This window comes from Scyliorhinus canicula, chromosome 6 (genome assembly GCF_902713615.1).
Source record: "Scyliorhinus canicula chromosome 6, sScyCan1.1, whole genome shotgun sequence".
NCBI classification, from domain to species: domain Eukaryota; kingdom Metazoa; phylum Chordata; class Chondrichthyes; order Carcharhiniformes; family Scyliorhinidae; genus Scyliorhinus; species Scyliorhinus canicula.
Window position 1 is genome coordinate 3,880,991 of NC_052151.1, and position 17,056 is coordinate 3,898,046.

The window sequence follows — 17,056 nt, forward strand, 5'->3', positions numbered from 1 at the left end:
GCTGCTTGAGGCGGTCCTTAAGGGCTGCCGGCACCCAATGTGGTGCGTGAACCACAGGGGTAGCATTTGGTTTCAGTAGGATTTTGTATCAGTATGGGAGTGTGCCCACAACTTCAAACACGCTATGGTATTGCGCTATGATGTCATCAATTTGAGCCTGGAAGTTTTCATCAGTTGATGCCATCGCCTGTGAGGATGACATGGTGTGGACTCACTGAAACAGGTTCAGGAGTTTGCAGGCCCGAGCACCGAGCAGGGATGCTCTGTCAGGTCCTACGATCTCAAATTGCAGCGTCGCTTTAAAGGACTTGTTGAAAACTCCGAGTTGGCAGGAGCAACTGGCAGCAATGGCATTGCCATTGTAGTCAAGAAGCTGGCAGGCCGGTGGAAGAATGCTTGGTCATACGCGGTTGGTGTCGAGATCGGATTTCGAAATTAAATGAAAAATGAACTGAAAATCGCTTATTGTCACGAGTAGGCTTCAATGAAGTTACTGTGAAAAGTCCCTAGTCGCCACATTCCGCCGCCTGTCCGGGAGGCTGGTACGGGAATCGAACAGTGCTACTGGCCTGCCTTGGTCTGCTTTCAAAGCCAGCGATTTAGCCCTGTGCTTGAGGTTCGCTGATGCGCACCGCCAGCTTGAAACGGATGCAAGCCTTGTTAACTGTGAGGACACCACACCACTTGTCGTCAGGATCCACGCTTAGGATTAGGGGGTGTTTCACCATCTTTGAGAAAGGCAGCGCATGCTTAGTGATGATGCCCACCTGGAATGGGGATTTGAGGCACTCGGCATCAGGATCTGTTGGGCTGTCGGGGTTGGAGTCTGGCATTCCCTGCTGTATCGAACGGATGCTTCTGCGCCGTGGCTGGGATCGCTGGATGCTGGGCAGTGGAGCAGATCTGCAAAGGGTTGTTGAATGGCCAAGCTTGCCACACTGTAGACACTGTTGTGATTTTGCCGGACATTGCCGCTTTAAATGGGCGGAGCCACAATTCAGACACGTCACGACGCCAACGTCAGCGCGTACTGTGCGCACTTGCGCAGGCTGGTTGTCGGTCTCGCCGTCCCCTCGGTCGTGGTGCGCATGCGCTGGAGTCCGGAAAAATCGCGCAAAATGGCCACTCTCATCCAGACTCAGGCCCTGCATTTGTTTGATGGCCTGTACCCGATCTGCCTCGTGGGGGTTTAGCCTTGCCGTTTCTGCCGCCCTGATGTGGGATTACCGGTTGTTAGCGTGCTCATGGAGAACGCATGTTTCGATGGTGATGGTGAGGGTGAGCTGCTTGATTTTCAGGAGTTGCTGGCGAAGGGAATCGGAGTGGACCCCGAAAACGATCTGATCCTGGATCATGGAATCAGTTGTGGAGTCAGAGTTACATGACTGCGCGAGGATGCAGAGATGGGTTAAAAAGGACTGAAAAGGTTCATCCTTACCCTGGAGCCTCTGCTGGAAAACGTACCGTTCAAAGCTCTCATTCACCTCAATGTCTCAGTGGCTGTCAAACTTCAGCAGGACTGTTTTAAACTTTGTCTTGTCTTCTCTTTCAGCGAATGTGAGGGAGTTGTAGATGTGGATAGCGTGTTCCCCAGCTGTAGACAGGAAGAGTGCGATCTTCCTGGCGTCCAATGCGGCCTCGGGGTCGGTGGCTTCGACATAGAGCTGGAACTTCTGTTTGAAGATCTTCCAATTTGCACCGAGGCTGCCGGTGATGCGGAGCGGCGGGGGGAGGGCAGACGCTGTCCATGTCACCGGATGGCTGATCGCTGGTCACCGCTGATTCACTCAAGATAGGTCCGTCAATTTTCAGCATCCAAACCTGGTACCATGATGTGTTGATGCAGTGTAGGGAGAGACAGACTTCCAACACCTGGTGAGGTGCAACACGATTTTATTTAACATCTAACTATTTTACATGTCCAACTGTGGGTTGACACTTGACTGGAGACCTGAGGCTAGCCTGACCAGACTAACTGACTACCACATGGTGTTTGTACTGTTTAGCTCACGAGCACTGACTGTCTCAGAGGCTGGATCCCGAGAGAGCGGGAAAACTGGTGCCCTCTGGCTTTATAGTGGTCGTGTCCTGTCTGGTGATTGGCTGCTGTGTTCTGTGTGCTGACTGGTCATCCTGTGTGTCAATCACTGCCTTTCTGCTCTCCATCATATACATGGGTGTATATTATGACAAGGTTAAGCAGCGTTACACTTGCATCTCTTCCAATTTGGTCTATTACATAGAACATAGAACATAGAACGATACAGCGCAGTACAAGCCCTTCGGCCCACGATGTTGCACCGACATGGGAAGTCAAAAACTAAAGGCCATCTAACCTACACTATGCCATTATCATCCATATGCTTATCCAATAAACTTTTAAATGCCCTCAATGTTGGCGAGTTCACTACTGTTGCAGGTAGGGAATTCCACGGCCTCACCACTCTTTGCGTAAAAAACCCACCTCTGACGTCTGTCCTATATCTATTACCCCTCAACCAGGAGCTGGTTTAGCTCACTCGGCTAAATCGCTGGCTTTTAAAGCAGACCAAGCAGGCCAGCAGCACGGTTCGATTCCCGTACCAGCCTCCCCGGACAGGCGCCGGAATGTGGCGACTAGGGGCTTTTCACAGTAACTTCATTGAAGCCTATTCGTGACAATAAGCGATTTTCATTCATTTCATTTCATTTAAGGCTATGTCCCCTCGTGCTAGCCACCTCCATCCACGGGAGAAGGCTCTCACTGTCCACCCTCTCTAACCCTCTGATCATTTTGTATGCCTCTATTAAGTCACCTCTTAACCTTCTTCTCTCTAACGAAAACAACCTCAAGTCCATCAGCCTTTCCTCATAAGATTTTCCCTCCATACCAGGCAACATCCTGGTAAATCTCCTCTGGGAGCAGCATTGCTGGAGGAACAACATCTCATCTTCCGGTTAGGCACGCTACAGCCTTCCGGCCTCAACATCGAATTCAACAACTTCAGATGATTAGCTCTACCCCAGCTCGACCCCTTTGTTTTCATCCCATTTCATTTTAACTGCCTTTTACCATTTCTTTCTTTCTCGATATACATCCCCCCCCCCTCCCCCAATCTTAGCCACCTTTCCTTCACCTTGTCCTCTTTGCTTCCCCCTTCCCCTCTCTCCACATCCACAGTTCATCCTCTGATGTTAGTTTCTCTGCTGTTTGGCCTTTCACACCTTTTGTTCTCTCTGGGGACTGCCATTAACACTCTTTCCCCTTGGTATCTGTGGCCATTAGCACCCGGTTTCCCTGGGTTTCTGTGGCTATGACTCATCTTTCATTCTCACTCCACAGTATAAATATTTCCCACTCCCTCTGTCTGTTAGCTTTGACAAAGAGTCATCGGACTCGAAACATTAGCTCTTCTCTCTCCCTACAGATGCTGCCAGACCTCCTGAGATTTTCCAGTATTTTCCCTTTCGCTTCAGATTCCAACATCCGCAGTAATTTGATTTTAGTCAGCCTGATGAAATTCCTGTTCCCAGCAGGCTATGGAAAATGGCAGCTGTTTGTGACTCCTTATCTATGATGTGGTGTGAAAAGCCCGACGACCTGCTCCTGGGTTGTCTCAATTCCTTCAATCAATGGGTTGTTGGATCCGATAGTCAGTTTCCTGTTTGAGCTGCGGAGAGAACAGTAGCTCCAGGCAAACAGCCTGTCAGTATCTCCCATTTTGCCATCGAACAGGCAAACAGCCTGTCAGTATCTCCCATTTTGCCATCGAACAGGCAAACAGCCTGTCAGTATCTCCCATTTTGCCATCGAACAGGCAAACAGCCTGTCAGTATCTCCCATTTTGCCATCGAACAGGCAAACAGCCTGTCAGTATCTCCCATTTTGCCATCGAACAGGCAAACAGCCTGTCAGTATCTCCCATTTTGCCATCGAACAGGCAAACAGCCTGTCAGTATCTCCCATTTTGCCATCGAACAGGCAAACAGCCTGTCAGTATCTCCCATTTTGCCATCGAACAGGCAAACAGCCTGTCAGTATCTCCCATTTTGCCATCGAACAGGCAAACAGCCTGTCAGTATCTCCCATTTTGCCATCGAACAGGCAAACAGCCTGTCAGTATCTCCCATTTTGCCATCGAACAGGCAAACAGCCTGTCAGTATCTCCCATTTTGCCATCGAACAGGCAAACAGCCTGTCAGTATCTCCCATTTTGTCATCGAACAGGCAAACAGCCTGTCAGTATCTCTCATTTTGCCATCGAACAGGCAAACAGCCTGTCAGTATCTCCCATTTTGCCATCGAACAGGCAAACAGCCTGTCAGTATCTCCCATTTTGCCATCGAACAGGCAAACAGCCTGTCAGTATCTCCCATTTTGCCATCGAACAGGCAAACAGCCTGTCAGTATCTCTCATTTTGCCATCGAACAGGCAAACAGCCTGTCAGTATCTCCCATTTTGCCATCGAACAGGCAAACAGCCTGTCAGTATCTCCCATTTTGCCATCAAACAGGCAAACAGCCTGTCAGTATCTCCCATTTTGCCATCGAACAGGCAAACAGCCTGTCAGTATCTCCCATTTTGCCATCGAACAGGCAGAAGGAGTTCTGTCCAGGTACAATCACCTGGCCCTTACTTACACTGAAAACGACTGGAACATTGAAACTGGCGGCTTCAAGATTGGTTCAACTCTACATGCTTTAACTTGCAGTGGAAGTCTCCCTTCTGGGAAGAATAATCACCCTGCGAGAGTCAACCGAGCTGCCCTCTGACAAAACATTCCATTCAATGTTTGTTTCTGGATTCTTGACTTATGGAAAATCAGAGGTGGGATTCTCCAGTCGCCGACACCAAAATCACGTTTGACGATCAGCCAGAGAATCCCCGCTTCCGACGGAATCGGGAGCGGTGCCGCTTTTGCGACGCTCCACCCCCTCCAAAGCGGAGTACTCTGGGAGTACGGCGCCGTATCGACAGCCTCAGGATGCTGCCTGAAGCCCTCCACCTGATGGTCCGCCCCCTCCAAAGCGGAGTACTCTGGGAGTACGGCGCCGTATCGACAGCCTCAGGATGCTGCCTGAGGCCCTCCTCCCCGACGCTCTGCCCCCTCCAAAGCGGAGTACTCTGGGAGTACGGCGCCGTATCGACAGCCTCAGGATGCTGCCTGAGGCCTTCCCCCCCGACGCTCTGCCCCCTCCAAAGCGCAGTACTCTGGGAGTACGGCGCCGTATCGACAGCCTCAGGATGCTGCCTGAGGCCTTCCCCCCGACGCTCCGCCCTCTCCAAAGCGGAGTACTCTGGGAGTACGCCGCACACCGTATCGACAGCCTCAGGATGCTGCCTGAGGCTCTCCACCTGACGCTCCGCCTACTCCAAAGCGGAGTACTCTGGGAGTACGCCGCACACCGTATCGACAGCCTCAGGATGCTGCCTGAGGCCCTCCTCCCCGACGCTCTGCCCCCTCCAAAGCGGAGTACTCTGGGAGTACGGCGCACACCGTATCGATCCTGAGGCCCTCCTCCCCGACGCTCCGCCTACTCCAAAGCGGAGTACTCTGGGAGTACGCCGCACGCCGTATCGACAGCCTCAGGATGCTGCCTGAGGCCCTCCTCCCCGACGCTCCGCCCTCTCCAAAGCGGAGTACTCTGGGAGTACGGCGCCGTATCGACAGCCTCAGGATGCTGCCTGAGGCCCTCCTCCCCGACGCTCCGCCCTCTCCAAAGCGGAGTACTCTGGGAGTACGGCGCCGTATCGACAGCCTCAGGATGCTGCCTGAGGCCCTCCCCCCCGACGCTCCGCCCGCTCCAAAGCGGAGTACTCTGGGAGTACGCCGCACACCGTATCGACAGCCTCAGGATGCTGCCTGAGGCCCTCCTCCCCGACGCTCTGCCCCCTCCAAAGCGGAGTACTCTGGGAGTACGGCGCCGTATCGACAGCCTCAGGATGCTGCCTGAGGCCTTCCCCCCCGACGCTCTGCCCCCTCCAAAGCGCAGTACTCTGGGAGTACGGCGCCGTATCGACAGCCTCAGGATGCTGCCTGAGGCCTTCCCCCCGACGCTCCGCCCTCTCCAAAGCGGAGTACTCTGGGAGTACGCCGCACACCGTATCGACAGCCTCAGGATGCTGCCTGAGGCTCTCCACCTGACGCTCCGCCTACTCCAAAGCGGAGTACTCTGGGAGTACGCCGCACACCGTATCGACAGCCTCAGGATGCTGCCTGAGGCCCTCCTCCCCGACGCTCTGCCCCCTCCAAAGCGGAGTACTCTGGGAGTACGGCGCACACCGTATCGATCCTGAGGCCCTCCTCCCCGACGCTCCGCCTACTCCAAAGCGGAGTACTCTGGGAGTACGCCGCACGCCGTATCGACAGCCTCAGGATGCTGCCTGAGGCCCTCCTCCCCGACGCTCCGCCCTCTCCAAAGCGGAGTACTCTGGGAGTACGGCGCCGTATCGACAGCCTCAGGATGCTGCCTGAGGCCCTCCTCCCCGACGCTCCGCCCTCTCCAAAGCGGAGTACTCTGGGAGTACGGCGCCGTATCGACAGCCTCAGGATGCTGCCTGAGGCCCTCCCCCCCGACGCTCCGCCCGCTCCAAAGCGGAGTACTCTGGGAGTACGCCGCACACCGTATCGACAGCCTCAGGATGCTGCCTGAGGCCTTCCCCCCGACGCTCTGCCCCCTCCAAAGCGGAGTACTCTGGGAGTACGGCGCCGTATCGACAGCCTCAGGACGCTGGCTGAGGCCCTCCACCCCAACGCTCTGCCCCCTCCAAAGCGGAGTACTCTGGGAGTACGCCGCACACCGTATCGACAGCCTCAGGATGCTGCCTGAGGCCCTCCTCCCCGACGCTCCGCCCTCTCCAAAGCGGAGTACTCTGGGAGTACGGCGCCGTACCAACAGCCTCAGGATGCTGCCTGAGACCCTCCACCTGATGCTCCGCCCTCTCCAAAGCGGAGTACTCTGGGAGTACGCCGCACACCGTATCGACAGCCTCAGGATGCTGCCTGAGGCCCTCCTCCCCGACGCTCCGCCCTCTCCAAAGCGGAGTACTCTGGGAGTACGGCGCATACCGTACCGACAGCCTCAGGATGCTGCCTGAGACCTTCCTCCCCGACGCTCCGCCCTCTCCAAAGCGGAGTACTCTGGGAGTACGGCGCATACCGTACCGACAGCCTCAGGATGCTGCCTGAGACCCTCCACCTGACGCTCCACCCTCTCCAAAGCGGAGTACTCTGGGAGTACGGCGCCGTATCGACAGCCTCAGGATGCTGCCTGAGGCCCTCCTCCCCGACGCGCTGCCCCCTCCAAAGCGGAGTACTCTGGGAGTACGCCGCACACCGTACCAACAACCTCAGGATGCTGCCTGAGGCCCTCCTCCCCGACGCGCTGCCCCCTCCAAAGCGGAGTACTCTGGGAGTACGCCGCACGCCGTAACGACAGCCTTAGGACGTTGCCTGACTCCCCGATGCTCCACTCCCGACCGGCCGAGTGCCCGACTGTGTGGATCCCTCATAGTCTTTCCTGTTGGGAACTCGGCGTTGGAGCTGCGGACTCAGTCCAACGCCGCCACAGTCAGGGGGAGGGCCGATCCGCGGGCAGGGTGGACTTTGGCAGGGGCTGGGGCACTGTAGGGTGGTCCGGGTGTCACAAGCCGGCCAAAGGGGAGCACTATTTTGCAGGCCACGTCTGTGCAATACTCCGGGCCGTACGGGTGCTCTACGCTGCCTGTCTGCTAGCCCCCTGCCAAATGGAGGATTGGTGGCCTTTTTGCGCCGAATGTTCGGTTGTAAAACGGCACCGTTCCCGGTGTCAAGACAGAGACTCAAAATCAGAGAATCAGCCCCAGAACCTGTATTATTTGATTGTGGTCCAGCTCTGTACCCCTTCATTTCCCGTTTTATTGACTGAGTGCAAAAAGAGTGGACATTGCCAAACAACTTTTCTGCCTTCTGTCTGGGTGCAAAAAAAACAACATTTTTATTTTAGCTTCTCTCGAGTTTGCTGTGAGATTTATTCAGAGTAGATCAGAACACTCCAAACTTTACAGTTGGGGAAAATACACCACCAGTTGTAAAGGGGGAAAGGAAAAACCACCTTTCTGTTTCCAGACGGAGAGGAGAAATCAGGAAAGTTTAAATTAATCCCCTCCTGTCAGTAACAAATTGAACTTATTTTCTTACCTTGATAAGAGCCTCATCCGTCAAAAGCAAAACGGTCTTTACACCATTTACCCCCGCTTGTCTGAAGAATTTCTTCAGATCCTCTCTGAAGTCAGTATGGCTGTAGTGCTGTCCGACAGACAGAAGTGCCAGCTCACAGTCTGCAACGTAACTGGCCAGGGTCGAGTTTGTTAACTTTCCCGTGCTGTCCACCCCAACCTGGTTAACAAAACGATAACAGAAACTATTTAGCACGTCTGAAATAGCTGAATAGGAAACCAAGGACTGGAAATCGTAACTCAAAAGAGGAAATGTTGGAAACTCTCAGCAGCTCGGTCAGCAGCTGTGGAGGGTGAAAGAGCGGGAAAGTTAGCGTTTCAGGTTGATGGCTTCTTAGATCAACTCCCTTCACAGGGCTTCATGTTTTTTATGGGAGGGTGCGGAATAAGAGAGAGGCAGCATGAAACAGAAAGAGAGAGAGGAAGAAAGAGGAAGGGAAAGACACCAAAAGAGAGAAAAATATTTGCATTCATGTAGTGCCTTTCTTTTTTAATTCTTTCTTGCGATTTGAGCTTCACTAACGAAGACAGCATTGTTGCCCATCCCTAATTTCCCGTAGTGTCTGAAAAGGTTAAGTGGGGTTACCGGGTTACAGAAATAGGTTGGAAGTGTGGGCTTAAGTGGGGTGCTCTTTCCAAGGGCCGGTGCAGACTCGATGGGCCAAATGGCCTCCTTCTGCACTGTAAATTCCATGATTGTATGATTCGGAAGGTGCTGTCTAAGGAACCTTGGTGAGTTACTGCATTGCATCTTCTTAAACGTCATACTGTGCATCTCTGGTGGACGGAGGGAACGTTTGTGGATGGGGTGCCAATCAAGCGGGCTATTTTGTCCTGGATACTGTTGAGGCTCGTGGAGTGTAGTTGGAGCTGCAATCACCTAAGCAAGTACTCCATCACACTGCCAGCTTGTCCCCTGTGGATTGTGGACAGACTTTGGGAAGTCAGGAGCTGAGTTAGTTGGCACTGAATTCCAAGCCTCTGACCTGCTCTAGAAGCCATGTTTATATGGCTGGTCCATTCAGCTTCCGGTCAATGAACCCCCAGGGTGTTGTGCGGATTCAGCAAACGTAATGACATTGAATGTCAAGGGGAGATGGTTAGATTCTGTCTTGTTCAAGAAAGTCAATTCCTGGTACTTGTGTGGCGTGAATTTAACTTGCCACCTGGATATTGTCCAGGTCATATAGGCATGGAACTGCTTTATTATCTGAGGAGCTGTGATTGGTATGACTCCAAATAGCAGAGAGTTTTCCCCCTGATTCCCATTGACTCCAGTTTAGCTCGGGCTCCTTGATGCCACACTCGGTCAATGCTACCTTGATGTCAAGGGCAGTCACTCTCACCTCCCCTCTGGCATTCAGCTCTTTTGTCCATGTTTGAACCAAGGCTGTAATGAGGTCAGGAGCTGAGTGACCCTGGGGGAACCCAAACTGAGTGTCAGTGAGCAGGTTATTGCTGAGTAAGTGCCGCTTGATAACACTGCTGATGACTCCTTCCATCACGTTGCTGATGATGTTTCTTGTGTACAGGACACCCCTGGGCAATTGTCCACATTGCCGGGTAGGTGCCAGTGTTGTAGCTGTACAGGAACAGCTGGGCTAGGGGTGTGGGACACTGGTACTATTGCCAGGGCGCTGTCAAGGCCCACAGCATTTTCAGAAACCAGGATCAGAAACCTTTTCATCTGAGCCAGGATTCTCTGATCCCGCTCTGGGTCGGAGAATCGCCGGGGCGGGGCGCGAGAGTCACGCTACACCAGGCTGCCAAGCCCGCGCGGCCACTGCCGCGCCGGTTGGGGACCGTTGAAAGCGCCCCCCCCCCCCCCCCCCGGCAATTCTCGCGCTCGACGGGCTGAGTGCCCACCAAGTTCCATCGAGTCCCACTGGCGTGGGTCATGTATGGTCCCACCCGGCGGGTTCTGGCTGCAGGGGCTGTCCTGGTGGGGGGGGGGGGGGAATCCGACTGCAGGGAGGGGGGGGGGCACCTCAGTGGCCAGGCCCGCGATCAGGGCCTGCTGACTGGCGGGCGGGCTAATTCCGTGGAGGGTCTATGTTCCTCCATGCCGGGCCCCTGTAGGGCTCCGCCATATTAGCTGGGGGCCAGCGTGGAGATGGCAACACGCGCATGGGCGAACTCGCTCCGGCCGTGGTGCACATGCGCAGACCTTGATGTCGGCTTTTGGTGCTGGAGCAGCGGACACCACTCCAGCACTGTTCTAGCCCCCTGGGAAGGGGTGAATGCCTGGGTCTGGACACCCGTTGGCACCGGCGTCGCTCGCCAATGAAACCCATGAAATAGGGTTTTTGAACTGTTGTTGCATTGCTGAATTGCAGAAAATGTGGCAGACAATTTGTGTACAGTAAGCTCCCCAAAACATCACAAATTGCCCTTGAGATGGTTGTGGTGAGCTGCATGCTCGAACTGCTGCAGACTGGGAGATAAATATTGATAATTCCCCTACGCTTCTTTGTGGTGATATGCATCACTGTAAATACACAAGGGGTTAATGTAAATACAGGTAGACTAGCTCGACACTAGAGGGAGCACCAGACACAGACACTCAACCAATAGGTCAGTAAGATAGGACACGACCAATGGGCATTCATGATACACACAGAGGTGACACTACCACAGGGGGGCATTACACCAACCATATATAAAGGACACAGCACACATGATCTTCCTCTTTACAGTGGAGACAGTGAGTACAGACAGGGTTGATTGAAACAAATCACACCCACCACGTGGATTGTAGCAGATAGGTTCGTCAGTCTGAGTAGCTATAGCAGGATTAACAGGAGAGTCAAATCCAAGTCGGAGAATCATTAACAGTTTAATAAATGTGTTAAAGCTATCTCCAAGTCTGAACCTTCCTTTGTCAGAGTGCACATGAAGGAAGCAGCTTATGCTACGTCAAGAGCATAACTAAACATTCGTTAAAAGGCATTGTTTACATTTTTTACATACACCCGGGTGGGCAGACATGGCCTCAGCTTAACATCTCATCCAGACAATGGCACCTTCAACAGTGCAGCACCCCCTCCAAACTGCACTGGACAGTCAGCCTTCATTTTTGTAGTCAAGCCCAAATCTGGTACTTATAAACACTCAGCCAGGATTCAGAGACGAGGGAGCTACAAACTGAGCCACAGCTAACAGAAAACAGAGACGGAAGTATTGGCAGTTAGAGAGCGAGCGAGGGACGACAGAGACTGACAAACACAGGGACAGTGAGAGAGACAGTGCTGTGTACCATTATCAGGTGTCCCCCAGGTTGGCTGAACACTCTGGCAGCCCTGACGATATGCTCCACTGCTTCTTTGAAGAAAACTGGGTGAGTGGCCTAGAAATGATGAACACAGAACAAATCATCATCACACTAACATTAAACATCAACAGCACTGTGGTCATCATGGTCCAAATGCCATCCCCATCATGGTGACCATCACCATCATCCTCACCATCACAATCATCATCACCACTATAACCATCGCAACCTCATCACCATCACAATCATCCTCACCATCATCATCATCATCACCATCATCCTCACCATCACCATCATACTCACCATCACCATCATACTCACCATCACCATCATCCTCACCATCACCATCACCATCATCCTCACCATCATCATCATCATCACCATCATCCTCACCATCACCATCATCCTCACAATAACCATCATCCTCACCATCACCATCATCCTCACCATCACCATCATCCTCACCATCATCATCATCATCACCATCATCCTCACCATCACCATCATACTCACCATCACCATCATCCTCACAATAACCATCATCCTCACCATCACCATCATCCTCACCATCACCATCACCATCACCATCACCATCACCATCATCCTCACAATAACCATCATCCTCACCATCACCATCATACTCACCATCACCATCATCTTCACCACTATAACCATCGCAACCTCATCACCATCACCATCATCCTCACCATCACCATCATCCTCACCATCACCATCATCCTCACCATCACCATCATCCTCACCATCATCATCACCATCACCATCATCCTCACAATAACCATCATCCTCACCATCACCATCATCCTCACCATCACCATCATCCTCACAATAACCATCATCCTCACCATCATCCTCACCATCACCATCAACATCATCCTCACCATCACCATCATCACCATCATCACCATCAACATCATCCTCACTATCACCATCATCCTCACCATCACCATCATCCTCACCATCACCATCATCCTCACCATCACCATCATCCTCACCATCATCATCATCCTCACCATAACCCTCATACTCACCATCACCATCATCCTCACCATCACCATCATCACCATCACCATCATCCTCACCATCACCATCATCACCATCACCATCATCACCATCACCATCATCCTCACCATCACCATCATCACCATCATCCTCACCATCACCATCATCCTCTCCATCACCATCATCGTCACCATCACCATCATCCTCACCATCACCATCATCCTCACCATCACCATCATCCTCACCACCACCATCATCCTCACCAGCACCATCATCCTCACCATCACCATCATCCTCACCATCACCATCATTCTCACCATCACCATCATCCTCACCATCACCATTATCCTCACCACCACCATCATCCTCACCATCACCATCATCCTCACCATCACCATCATCACCAGCACTATAATCATCGCAACGTCATCACCATCACCATCATCACCACCATCACCATCATCACCAGCACTATAACCATCGCAACCTCATCACCATCACAATCATCCTCACCATCACCATCATCCTCACCACCACCATCATCCTCACCATCACCATCATCCTCACCATCACCATCACCACCATCAACATCACCAGCACTATAACCATCACAATCTCATCACCATCACCATCATCTTCACCATCACCATCATCCTCACCATCACCATCATCCTCACCAACATCCTCACCATCACCATCATCCTCTCCATCACCATCATCCTCCCCATCACCATCATCCTCACCATCACCATCATCATCACCAATATAACCATCACAATCTCATCACCATCACCATCATCCTCACCATCATCCTCTCCATCACCATCATCCTCTCCATCACCATCATCCTAACCATCACCATCATCCTCACCATCACCATCATCCTCACCATCACCATCATCACCATCACCATCATCCTCACCATCATCCTCTCCATCACCATCATCCTCTCCATCACCATCATCCTAACCATCACCATCATCCTCACCATCACCATCATCCTCACCATCACCATCATCACCACTATAACCATCGCAACCTCATCACCATCACCATCATCACCATCACCATCAGAACCACCATCACCATCATCATCTCCATCACCATCATCACCATCACCATCATCATCTCCATCACCATCATCACCATCACCATCATCCTCTCCATCACCATCATCCTCTCCATCACCATCATCCTCACCATCAGCATCATCACCAGCACTATAACCATCACAAACTCATCACCATCACCATCATCCTCTCCATCACCATCATCCTCACCATCACCATCATCCTCACCATCACCATCATCCTCACCATATTCCTCACCAGCACCATCATCCTCACCATCACCATCATCACCATCACCATCATCCTCACCATCATCCTCTCCATCACCATCATCCTCACCATCACCATCATCCTCACCATCACCATCATCCTCACCATCACCATCATCCTCACCATCACCATCATCCTCACCATCACCATCATCCTCACCATCACCATCATCCTCACCATCACCATCATCCTCACCATCACCATATTCCTCACCAGCACCATCATCCTCACCATCACCATCATCCTCACCATCACCAGCACTATAACCATCACAAACTCATCACCATCACCATCATCCTCACCATCACCATCATCCTCTCCATCACCATTATCCTCACCATCGTCCTCACCATCACCATCATCCTCACCATCACCATCATCCTCACCATCACCATCATCCTCACCATCACCATCATCCTCACCGTCACCATGACCATCATCGTCACCATCACCATCATCCTCACCATCACCGTCACCATCACCATCATCCTCACCATCACCATCATCCTCACCATCACCATCATCCTCACCATCATCATCATCCTCACCATCACCATCATCACCAGCACTATAACCATCACAAACTCATCACCATCACCATCATCCTCTCCATCACCATCATCCTCACCATCACCATCATCACCAGCACTATAACCATCACAAACTCATCACCATCACCATCATCCTCTCCATCACCATCATCCTCACCATCACCATCATCACCACCATCACCATCATCACCATCACCATCATCCTCACCATCACCATCATCCTCTCCATCACCATCATCCTCACCATCACCATCATCACCACCATCACCATCATCACCATCACCATCATCCTCACCATCACCATCATCCTCACCATCACCATCATCCTCACCATCACCATCATCACCAGCACTATAACCATCACAACCTCATCACCATCACCATCATCCTCACCATCACCATCACCCTCACCATCACCATCATCACCAGCACTATAACCATCACAAACTCATCACCATCACCCTCACCATCACCATCATCCTCACCATCACCATCATCACCATCATCCTCCCCATCACCATCATCATCACCATCACCATCATCCTCACCCTCACCATCACCATCACCATCATCCTCTCCAGCACCATCATCACCATCACCCTCACCATCATCCTCACCATCATCCTCACCATCACCATCATCCTCTCCATCACCATCATCCTCACCATCACCATCACCATCATCCTCACCATCACCATCATCATCACCACTATTACCATCACAACCTCATCACCATCACAATCATCCTCACCATCATCATCATCATCACCATCATCCTCTCCATCACCATCATCCTCACCATCACCAGCACCATCATCCTCACCATCACCATCATCACCAGCACTATAACCATCACAACCTCATCACCAGCACCATCACCATCATCCTCACCATCATCACCAGCACTATAACCATCACAACCTCAACACCATCACCATCATCCTCTCCATCACCATTATCCTCACCATCACCATCACCATCATCCTCACCATCACCATCATCCTCACAATAACCATCATCCTCACCATCACCATCATACTCACCATCACCATCATCTTCACCACTATAACCATCGCAACCTCATCACGATCACCATCATCCTCACCATCACCATCATCCTCACCATCACCATCATCCTCACCATCACCATCATCCTCACCATCACCGTCACCATCACCATCATCCTCACCATCACCATCATCCTCACCATCACCATCATCCTCACCATCACCATCATCACCAGCACTATAACCATCACAAACTCATCACCATCACCATCATCCTCTCCATCACCATCATCCTCACCATCACCATCATCACCAGCACTATAACCATCACAAACTCATCACCATCACCATCATCCTCTCCATCACCATCATCCTCACCATCACCATCATCACCACCATCACCATCATCACCATCACCATCATCCTCACCATCACCATCATCCTCTCCATCACCATCATCCTCACCATCACCATCATCACCACCATCACCATCATCACCATCACCATCATCCTCTCCATCACCATCATCCTCACCATCACCATCATCCTCACCATCACCATCATCACCAGCACTATAACCATCACAACCTCATCACCATCACCATCATCCTCACCATCACCCTCACCATCACCATCATCACCAGCACTATAACCATCACAAACTCATCACCATCACCCTCACCATCACCATCATCCTCACCATCACCATCATCACCATCATCCTTCCCATCACCATCATCATCACCATCACCATCATCCTCACCCTCACCATCACCATCACCATCATCCTCTCCAGCACCATCATCACCATCACCCTCACCATCATCCTCACCATCATCCTCACCATCACCATCATCCTCTCCATCACCATCATCCTCACCATCACCATCACCATCATTCTCACCATCACCATCATCATCACCACTATAACCATCACAACCTCATCACCAGCACCATCATCCTCACCATCACCATCATCACCAGCACTATAACCATCACAACCTTATTACCGTCACCATAATCCTCACCATCACCATCATCCTCACCATCACCATCATCACCAGCACTATAACCATCACAACCTCATCACCATCACCATCATCCTCACCATCATCACCAGCACTATAACCATCACAACCTCATCACCATCACCATCATCCTCTCCATCACCATCATCCTCTCCATCACCATCATCACCATCATTGTCCTCATCTCCATTAAGATCAATTTCCTCACCACCATCACCATCCGTGTTATAAAAACCAACCCCATCAACCACCAACTGTAAGTATGTGTGCGGGTGGTGGTGGAGGGGGTGGATTAGTAGATATAATATATTTTCAGTGTACAGGGATGTGTCTTGGATTTGCCATCATTTTCTGTATCTTACTTTCATATTACCAGAGCTGTGCCTAAAGTGGTAATCCGCTAAAACATGTTCCAGTTTCCTCATATCTATAATCTGTTTGTAGATTCTGTTGCTGTCTGGGACATGTGTATCCACAAAATCTCCAAACATAAAAGAGTCGGCCATCAGCTGTGCTGGGCTCCATTTCACCTGTTAATAACCAGAGAACTCGATCAATGTAACAGTTTATAATAAGACAACACCTCTTCAATAAAGACCTTGTATTAAACCTCTCTTATATAGACATTGAGTAAAAGTCCT

General features: G+C 51.5%; 1 protein-coding gene across 1 annotated transcript in view; it reads right to left on the reverse strand.

The window, feature by feature from the left end:
- Positions 1-17,056, reverse strand: part of LOC119966916 (dynein heavy chain 14, axonemal-like) — a 1,122,002-nt gene that overhangs the window by 297,297 nt on the left and 807,649 nt on the right. The window contains exons 52-54 of the mRNA XM_038798874.1: positions 16,778-16,945; positions 11,455-11,544; positions 8,161-8,358 (exon numbers count right to left, since the gene is read on the reverse strand). Of these exons, the coding sequence (XP_038654802.1) occupies positions 8,161-8,358; positions 11,455-11,544; positions 16,778-16,945 (456 nt within the window). The remainder of the gene's footprint in view (positions 1-8,160; positions 8,359-11,454; positions 11,545-16,777; positions 16,946-17,056) is intronic.